At 50.5% G+C, this 9,394-nt stretch overlaps 3 protein-coding genes across 3 annotated transcripts; 1 reads left to right on the top strand and 2 right to left on the bottom strand.

Moving 5' to 3' along the window:
• Positions 1–2,177: 2,177 nt before the first annotated feature.
• BO83DRAFT_402690 (uncharacterized protein) lies at positions 2,178–2,908 on the bottom strand (the record flags this gene model as incomplete). Its single annotated transcript, XM_025533555.1, has 3 exons — positions 2,178–2,357; positions 2,443–2,686; positions 2,757–2,908. The coding sequence occupies 3 exons, from the start codon at positions 2,906–2,908 to the stop codon at positions 2,178–2,180; spliced, it is 576 nt and encodes a 191-aa protein (XP_025383746.1).
• Positions 2,909–3,815: 907 nt separating this feature from the next.
• BO83DRAFT_402689 (glycoside hydrolase/deacetylase) lies at positions 3,816–6,934 on the top strand (the record flags this gene model as incomplete). Its single annotated transcript, XM_025533554.1, has 5 exons — positions 3,816–4,045; positions 4,107–4,841; positions 5,406–5,712; positions 5,784–6,768; positions 6,843–6,934. 5 exons carry the CDS (start codon positions 3,816–3,818, stop codon positions 6,932–6,934), a joined length of 2,349 nt encoding a protein of 782 aa, XP_025383745.1.
• Positions 6,935–7,126: 192 nt separating this feature from the next.
• On the bottom strand, positions 7,127–9,377 carry BO83DRAFT_455752 (uncharacterized protein; the record flags this gene model as incomplete). Its single annotated transcript, XM_025537039.1, has 2 exons — positions 7,127–9,100; positions 9,270–9,377. 2 exons carry the CDS (start codon positions 9,375–9,377, stop codon positions 7,400–7,402), a joined length of 1,809 nt encoding a protein of 602 aa, XP_025383744.1. The 3' UTR covers positions 7,127–7,399.
• Between the last annotated feature and the right edge of the window lie 17 nt (positions 9,378–9,394).

Genomic DNA, 9,394 nt, shown 5'->3' with positions numbered 1-9,394 from the left:
AGAGGCTGAAGCTCAGGTCGGCGCGCGTCGCGATTCACAGGACGCCAAGCGGGATGCAAGCACAGCGGAAATTAGCAGATGCAGGCGGACCATGGAGCTGAAGGATGGTGGAATGGCATCGGGGGTGGACTGCGGTGGGTTTGTTGCAGAAGGCGATGCGCAATTATTTTGGGGGGGAGGGTGTATGTGGAGAGAGTATAAGCAAGGAACGAGGAGTAGCTTAGTTACAGAGGAACAATGAATGGGAGGGAATATGTAAGTAAGATTGGGGGAGGAGGGGAGAGGAGGAAGAAAGAGGGAATCTACAAGTCGATAAATTGTTATTCTTGGGCGAGTGGAGATTCAGCGGCACGGGTTTAGTTGGATTATTTAGTTGGTTTACTGGGTTTTAGTGTCCATCGATCAAGTCGGGCTGGGCGGGTGCTCGGGGCAACCCTCCCCAGTCAAATCAATCTACGCTGGAATTAGTTAGTGGTGTTAGCTATTCTTTTTGTTGACAAGTTTTTTTCTGTTTTCTATAACTGCCCAACTCTAGTTCCATTGTTTCCTTGTTGTCCGCCGTACCCTTCCCCACGGTTCCTTGGTTCCAGAGAGAGGGACCCGGACTCATGGTTGATCCCCCCGTGTTTCCACCGAGATCGTGCCTCTCCTGAAACATCTGCTGCTGCACCTTGAAGGAAGAAAAAAGAAAATTACAATCATAACACCTTGCGTCGGAGCAACACATCAAAATAATCACAACAACAACAACAACAACAACAACAATAGTTAATAATAACGAATATATTATGGGCCATCGCAATAGCCAGCCCAACCAGACCCGCAAAGCACAGCTAAAATTGCAAACACGATCAATCCCTTAACCTGAAGTGGACAATTGCAGTCTGAGTTGGCACTGGATCCCCTCGCCAGCCAATTGCAGTACTTCTGGCTGTGACCGACTCCATCTTCTTTAGGATTAGATAGAGCCTAGTCTTAAGAGAGTCTGAGCATTGTGGATAGTAGGGGGGGGGAAAAAGTACCCAATTGTCGCCCGCCGTCGATCCCTTCAGGGATTCATTCGATATTAATTTTCGCGACGCAAGGAGCACAGGCTCCCTAGTAAGTACGCAGTGGACCGGTCTCATCTGTCACGGTCTATTCTGCCCGAGTCGTCGTGTTTCCAACGCCAGACCCTGCAAGGCACGAGCTTGGTGTTTCGGGCAAATTGAATTGATAACCACTGGCTCGTGTTCGTTGCGATCATAATCCCCAGAGTTTGAAGTTGGGGTGAGTGATCCGATCAACGAATTAGAACCTATTTGTTGTTATCGGCGGATAGTCGGATTGCGAGTCCTAGTATGGAGTAGTAGTAGTAGCAGTAGTAAATAACGACTATGATCATGATATATTATCGTCGTATAATCCATTGGCAATCCTGCACGCTGCGGAGCACTACTATTCTTAGTTCCCCGTCGATTACTGGCTTTTAGGGCCCGCAAATAAGCGTAATTCTTTCGTAAATAAACGAATCGCCTCTCACTCAAGGAACCAAACTACTAGTAGTACTACTCCGTAGTGCTGGTAGTATGCCAACACGCCCCTGGGATTTCCACGCTGCTTCAATTTCAAACCTGGCCATCATTTGAGTACTAGCGTCAGTCCATAGTGTTTCCCATGCAGGTAGCCAAAGCGTGTACACCCTTAATGGGCAGCCAATTCCCCCATCTCCTTGTAACACTACTAGTGACGCATACTATATTTATATACTAGTAGTACTAGCAGTGGTAGTAAATGGGAAATCCAAAATCACACTATGGAAAGTGCCTCAACAAGCGCCTGGGTGCAGGAATCATGCAAGGAAGAGTTTCAGTACGAAACTCGATAGTAATTTGTCCCTACTTGTGAATAGAAAATAGAATATTTATACTCCATATCATCCAGACGCATATCTTGTGTCACTGGTGTAACTCCTGCGGCAGAGCTATTACGCCTGAGCAGAGTCCTTCCTGCCAGCCTAGGCCGCACATACTTGGAGAAGAAGGGACATACCGCTACAAAGTAGTAGACGCAGAAGTTACATTGGCAACTCTTCGGTCATCTAGCTCGCGATCATGCCACATGGACGATAAAATACAGTAGCCTTCGTCAAAGACATAAGTGGACTTTTCACATGTATGGCCCACGGTCACTCTCAATTATGCCTGGGGGCGCTCGGGGGAAACGGTTCCCTTCACCTTGGCGGTTTCGGTTTCACCCTCGCCCTTGGCGCTCTTTCCAGGCTCGTTCACGTACGGGTTGTCCGTGTTAGTGTTGGAGAGACCCTCCTGTTTGCCAGAGATGGTAGCCGAGTTACCAGTGTCCTTGCGACTGGAGGGCTACATTTGGGAAGTAAGTCAGTCGAGCATCCTTTCAAGGCAAAGGAGTGAAATGATCGCTGCTGTCGGGAAATCAATGGCTCACCTGGTCTACCTCTGAGGGAGGCTTTCCGTCCGTTGACGGCGTACCCTCCGCAGAGGAAGACGTATCTGTCTTCTGCTCTGCATCGCGATCAGGCTGAGGAGTAGCTTCACCCGCAGGGGCCTTCTCCTCCTTCTCGACGTGGTCAGCGCCGTGAGCCTCGTGGCCGTGATGAGGGGTCTTCTTGGGTCCGGACTGAAGCAGGTAAAATGCTGTTGGGACACCAAGACCCAGAGATGCGATGAGCCTAGTTGAGTTGCGTCTTTAGTCCTGTGTCCTGAACCAGTGAGACATGACTTCAGAGAGAAGATAACTACCATGGTAGATCGGAGGACTTGGGAGCGTCATGCGATTGGGCGTAACCCCTGCGAGCGAATTGCTGTGTCGGGGAACGACGAGCTGCGACGCCGATGCCGGCACCGACGGCCCTAGCAGATGTGCGGAGGATATGAGGGCGTGCGAGAACCATTGTGCGTTGAGTTATGGCTAGATGAGAATTTTAGAAGACGATATGGCTCGAGAGACACAGTAGCAACGGGATGCAATTGACGGGAAGAAGAAGAAGGCAGCGGAAGGAGAAGAAGAAGAAGAAGGAAGAGAAAGTATGAGGGGAAAGCAGGAGGCTGGACGGGGATGGTATGACCTAATTGAAGGCAGTCCCGGACTGGCCTTCGTTACGTTGCAATTCCATTCCTGGTCACCACTACTTCTTCGGAGCGGGAGCTGCCGGAGTGGCTCTCCTTCCTTGCTGTCACGGTCATTTTACCGGTTAATTACTCACTGGTTTACCTGGTTATTAGCGTTGCTCACTATAGAGGAGCAAAGTACTCCCCATGTACTACGACCTGTAATTACGGCGGATGATGTAATGGCACCGTGCGGGGAAGAACTGGCTCTTGTAGTTCCGTCTCGCATGGACCGCATGCTCAACATCTGAAGGTTATAGCCACTTATCTTCCTTAGCATGGTAAGCAGGAAAAAAAAATGGCCTGGTTGAAGGCTTCTATCTTCTTCTCAATTGGCCCTGTCAGTGCTTATTCTTGAGGTCACTGCGTGGTTCTGAATCTGCCAAGCATGAAACATGCACTAATAGTCTGAAGAGCCCGCCGTAGGAGCTTGTTCGTGCCTGAGGCTGCACAGGCAGCTCCGATAACAAACACCACTTTAACTCTATCTCCTCCCCATTCATCATCCCACTTGTTGCTTCGGTGGTTCCCCAGTCCCAACTTCATCCCTGATTTGGTTGCGCGACATCTTATCCCGACTATTGGAGACACACTCTTTTTATAGCTCCCCACGCTTTACCTTCAGGGGTTCTCTTTCTTCTCAACCACCCTCCCCTACCCTAACGCCGAAACTCACTGCGGGGCTTCAACATGGCGGACCGGCAGTCGGTGCAGCACAGCCTTAACAGCCTGCTCTCTAAACTGAGCGACCCTGACCCGGATATGCGATACATGTCGCTAAATGATCTACTTGGCATTTTAAATAATCCTAATTCCACCTATCTGGCTCACGATCAAGTCTCCTCATCAAGACTGGCTGAGGGCTTATTGAAGGCCTTGGATGACCAACATGGCGATGTCCAGAACCAAGCCCTGAAATGGTTTGTCAAAGTCCCGTCTTGAAATTCAGTTAATCGGACTAACTAGATGTACATTGTCTAGTCTTGGTCCTCTTGTCCTTCGACTGCCCTTCGAAAGCCTTGCTTCTCTTCTCGAAAAGCTCACCAACCTGACAGCCTCGCAAACCATTGACACATCCGTTCCGAATACTGCTCTGAGATACATTGTGACAGCTCTACCTCGGCCGCAGCCGGGTCAGCCTCCAAGTCAGGAGGCGACAATGGCATATTCGGCCGTCTCTCGCGTCCTCATTCCTCGCTTGACTGGCCCGACTCCATCCCCTACTAGTCGGCGTGGCTCGATCGTCAAGGGCATGTTAGAGAAGGATCCATCAAAGGGCTTCAGCAGTGATGCTATTGATGTACTCATTCAGGTTGTCACTTGCTTTGGCCCCCTGCTGAAAGAGCCCGAATTGACGGCCTTGCAAAACTCCGTCCTGTCTATCGTTGACAACGATACAGCTGGCACCGTGGTCACCAAAAGGGCTCTGACGGCCATATCTGCCCTCGTGCTCCACTTCTCCGATGCTCAACTGAGCGCTTTTGTCCAGGGGCTGGTCCAAAGATTCAACTCCCCACAACTTAGTACAGTCCATCGGCGTCACCTCATTGCCACCGTCGGTGGTGTAGCGAAAAGTGCCCCGGCCAAGTTTGGTCCTCATCTTCCTACGCTAGCCCCTTATGTCTTTGCTGCTGTTGGCGAGGATAACCTAGCACAAGTAAGTCGGCATCAATACTATCTCACTTCAAATAACCTTGCTCACGGCCCGGCTTTATAGTAGTCAACCGGATCCCAATATCGCTTTCCGTAGGCGCGATTGCGTGAGGGACATGATTTTGTGCTGGTAGCCTCAAGTTTTATTCCCAGAACGGCGGCTTCCCATGTAATTAGGACTCGCGTCATAGACATGATGAGCCTTCCAGTTCTCTGGGTGCCATGACCATACCCTTAATGAAAAGAAGGTGCCAGGACCATACCCTTAATGAAAAGAAGAAAGCAATGCAATGCAGCGTCCCCCCAGTGCCCATCAATGGAGTTCCACAGCACTTCCTAGTCTTGGGAATAGTAGTCGAGAAGCTTTTCATCCAGTCAAGTCAATGATTTATGAGATAGGTTAGCGTTCCTTTCTAAACATGGCCTGTTCTAATTCAGCCTGATTGTCACTGCATTATCTCTTCGACTGATCCTTATGATTAAGCTCCTTCCGTCGCGATGTCTCAACGCATTCGTCGGCAGCTCCTTGCCCTGCATGCCGGGTCGTCACTTCCATTTACATCAGAAAGGCCCGGTCGTCTAAGCAGTTCAGCTACCTTGCAACTTTCTTCTTCTTTTCTCCCACAGCATATCTCATCAGCTGTACAAGTCTCGCTGTCTACATTACTCTACAGTTTACTCTGAATTACGTCTTACCACAATATACTATCTCAAAATGCACATGCTTCGCTTGGTTGTTTCTGGGCTTGGTCTTGTGGCATGCACGACTGCGCGCAACATATTCAGTTTGCAGCCTAACCGTCAAGGAACTCATCTTCTGCCCCTTACTCACGGAGATGCTCCTGATCACAAGCTTGTCGAGCGTGATTCTAGTCCTCGCTGTGGCCCTGATCATGGCAAGTGTCCTGAGGGTAAATGCTGCTCAACTGCTGGTGTGTTCAACCTACTTCCTTGTAGACGAGTTAACCCGTACTGATGGCTACAGGTTATTGCGGGGACACCAAGAACCACTGCAGCTCTCCTGACTGTCAGATAGACTTCGGTAATTGCGACGCTCACACAACTCCAGGAGGCCCCCCTACGGACAAGATTCCTCGGCCTCATGTAGGCAACGTACCCTATGGCCCGAAATTCATTCGGTCCTGTACTACTCCAGGAACTATTGCCCTGACCTTTGATGATGGCCCCAAGGAATACACTCAGGACCTTCTCGACCTCCTTGACAAGTATGAAGCAAAAGTGACATTCTTTGTTACAGGAAACAACAATGCCAAGGGTGAGATTGACAGTCCCGGGATGCCTTGGGCATCTTTGATTCAACGCATGTACCGCAGTGGCCACCAGGTTGCTAGCCATACTTGGTCACACCAAGACCTTAGTAAGGTCACGCAAGATCAGCGCCGGGTTCAGCTGCTGTGGAACGAAGTTGCCCTACGAAACATTTTGGGAACAATCCCCACTTACATGCGCCCACCGTATTCCAGCTGTACCGCGGAGTCAGGCTGTCTGGAAGATCTTGGCTCGCTTGGATATCATGTCATCCTGTACGACATCGACACTGAAGACTACAGTCATGATAGCCCGGCTCTGATCCAACAATCCAAGGACATTTTCGATCGCAACTTGGCCTATCGAACGGATTTCGATAGGCCTTGGCTCGTCATTGCTCACGATGTCCATGAACAAACGGTCCACAATCTCACCGAGTACATGTTGAAGAAGCTTATCGCAGAGGGCTACCGCGCCGTGACGGTTGGCGAGTGTCTGGGTGATCCGCCTGAGCTCTGGTATCGTAAGGACGAGGCCTTCGACGATCGACAAACCCGAAAGTCTAAATCCAAGAACGATGATGCCAAAACTGTATCAGTTGATGGCATGTGTGGTGGAAACATCACCTGTCTTGGGTCGCGGTTCGGCCCTTGCTGCAGTGGCACTGGTTTCTGTGGCAGCATGTCTACATTTTGCGGTTCTGGATGTCGACCTGATAATGGTAATTGCGGCGACAATGCTGGTACCGTCAAAGGCAGTGGTGCTCCCAATGCGGGTTCTGGTAAACCCACGAAGCCGGCGAAGTCAGAAGGGAAGACTTTGCAGCTAAGCTCATCGGTGGCAATTGTGATATTGTTATTCCTCGTGGTATTGATGGATTAAGCTGATATGGTGGGCGGAAAGCCTGACCCTTCTTTATATCATACAACGGCTTAGCTGTGTATATTATAGTCGGTCACGGAAGCGCGTCATCTTACGCAGTGAGATGCTTTAGAAAAAATTGTTGGTCTGTACTTTCATTAGACTAGTCTTACAATTTGACTCATGCTACTGGCATGGCACATGATGCTCGATAGACTTGTCCCTATTATAGCATCACATCGCATGACCCGATGAGCATGGAGATAAAAGTTGAATTCTTCAATCAATAGGTGAATCCACAACGCCAGATGGTATACCGCGCTCCGCGCCGTCCATAGCTCATGCCCTGATAACGATTGCGCCAGTGACAACCGAATAAGCTACTACTCCTCCGTCCACAGAAGACAGAAATCATTGTGATAAACACAATGATGGCAATGATACTAAACCGCCCCAATCGCAAACCACAAGCTGCTCACTCATATAGCACATCACCGTCTCACAATCTTCAACAACGGCGCAATTCTCGCTCGCCGACTCAACCCAACCCGGTAAGGTACTTTAGTCGTGGACGATATGGGACTGTGCTTCGTTGGCCCTTCACTAGGTTTTAGGGGCGTGGAGGGTGTTGGATTCTGTTCTTGTTGGGGCTCGCTCTTGTTCTCATTCTCCTTCTCGGCCTCTTTCTCTTGAGGTGGTTTGTGGTTTGGTTCCTGCTGTGGTTTTGCGTCGTCATGTAGTGTTAGGTTGGGGTCAGGTACTGGATTGTTCTCTTTATCTGATGATTGCTGGGGATCTATAGCTGGTGCGGGCGCGGGGGCGGGTGGTTGTTCTTCGACGGGGTTCTTTCGTTTGCGGCCGCGCTTTTTGGGTGCTGGTGCTGGAGCTGGCTGTAATTCAGGTACGGGCTCAGGATGGGTCGTGGGAGTGGTCTCTTCATGTTCGGGGATGTTGCCGGGTTGTTGTGTTTCTGCTTCTGTTTGAGGGGTGATCGTTGTAGGAACTGGTCGTTCGTCTACCCAGATTACGTCGTCTTCGACGTCGGACTCGTATGTTTTTGTTAGGGTTATGGAGGTGGTTTTGCCGCGTTTGAGTTTCTTCTTTTTGGGCTCTTTGGCTTGTTTCTTTGGTGGGGGTGGGTCGGTGGTGGTTGTAGTGGTTTGGTGTTCTGTTGTTGTAAGGGGGTCGGTTGAGGTGGTGGTGGTGGTGGTATCTGGAGGTATAGGGAATGCGGTGGTGTCGTTTGAAATTAATCCTGGCTGGTCGTCGTCTTCGTTGCGTGGTGGTTTGGGGTTCTTTGGGGGTCTGCCTGGCTTGCGCTTTTCGGGTTTATTATTGGTAGTGTTAGTGGTAGTCGGGACGGTGGTGATAGTGGTTGTCGCATCTTGGATTTTAGTAGGGGTATGGATCTGGGCTAGCTCGTCGTCTTCGTCATGCTCGGGGATGGTTTGTTTCTTCTTGCGGCCTCGTTGTTTCTTCTCCGCCACGGGGATCTCGATGGTTACCGGCCCGTTGAGCGCATCGACGCTTTGGTGGGATTGCTGCACTGCATTGTCGCTTTTCGATCGGCTGGCTTTGGGGGATACCACGGAGGAGAATGGTTCTGTGTCGTGTGGGGAGAAGGGGACGGGTGGGACGGAGTCAGATCGTCGGGGGAAATTGTACGCGATCTCGGGATCGACGGTGCCGGTTGGATGGGTAGGGATGTTAGTCTCTGGGTCAAAGCTGCCGGACGGGCGAAGAGACGATTCGAACATGTTGTAGGATGCGCCTGTCGTAACCGAGTAGTTGAAGCTCGTATAATCATTGGACTGCGCGGTTGGCTGGTGGGTATATAGGTTTGCTGCGTCAAGCGGGTGCTGTCCCGTCCCGTAAGGCAGAGTGTCGGATATATCAGGCTGCGTTTCATTATATAGGGGCGGTTGTTCCGAGTAGCCATGAGGATGCTCATTAGGAACTAAGGCGATATCGTCATGCGGGGGCAATTCTGCAGCAATTTGTTCCTGAACAGCTGCCGATTCCGCTTGCGCGGTGTCCATGTCACCGGTGTACTGATACCCAGATTGTTCTGTATAGTGTGCTTCATCATCGTCAAATAGTCGTTGCTGTGCAATTCCGATCTCCGTCATCATTGACCCTATGAATGTGGGATTGTTTGTCAGTGGTTGAATCATCGTGGACTTGGCGTATCCCTCACCAATCGATCCGCCCCCGCATCGGCTGGTATCCATCGAGCTTCTCTTCGTTGCTGGGAGGATGAGATCCCATAATGCGCGGATTCTTGCGATTGCAGAAATTGATCGAAATTGATATTCATGTGCGAGTCATGACCGGTCTGATGGGCTTGATGATGTCCTGAACCCACCCGGATGTCAAGATCTGTGTTATCGACTCTGGGTCGGGGGAGATGGGCCCCGCCAAAGGATCGTCTTCATCGTCGGAGTCCTGAATCACACGGCTAGAGGACATTGGTATGGCCTAGTTAT

The sequence above is a fragment of the Aspergillus eucalypticola genome (assembly GCF_003184535.1).
Source record: "Aspergillus eucalypticola CBS 122712 chromosome Unknown BO83scaffold_32, whole genome shotgun sequence".
NCBI classification, from domain to species: domain Eukaryota; kingdom Fungi; phylum Ascomycota; class Eurotiomycetes; order Eurotiales; family Aspergillaceae; genus Aspergillus; species Aspergillus eucalypticola.
This window is presented reverse-complemented; position numbering and strand designations above follow the sequence as displayed.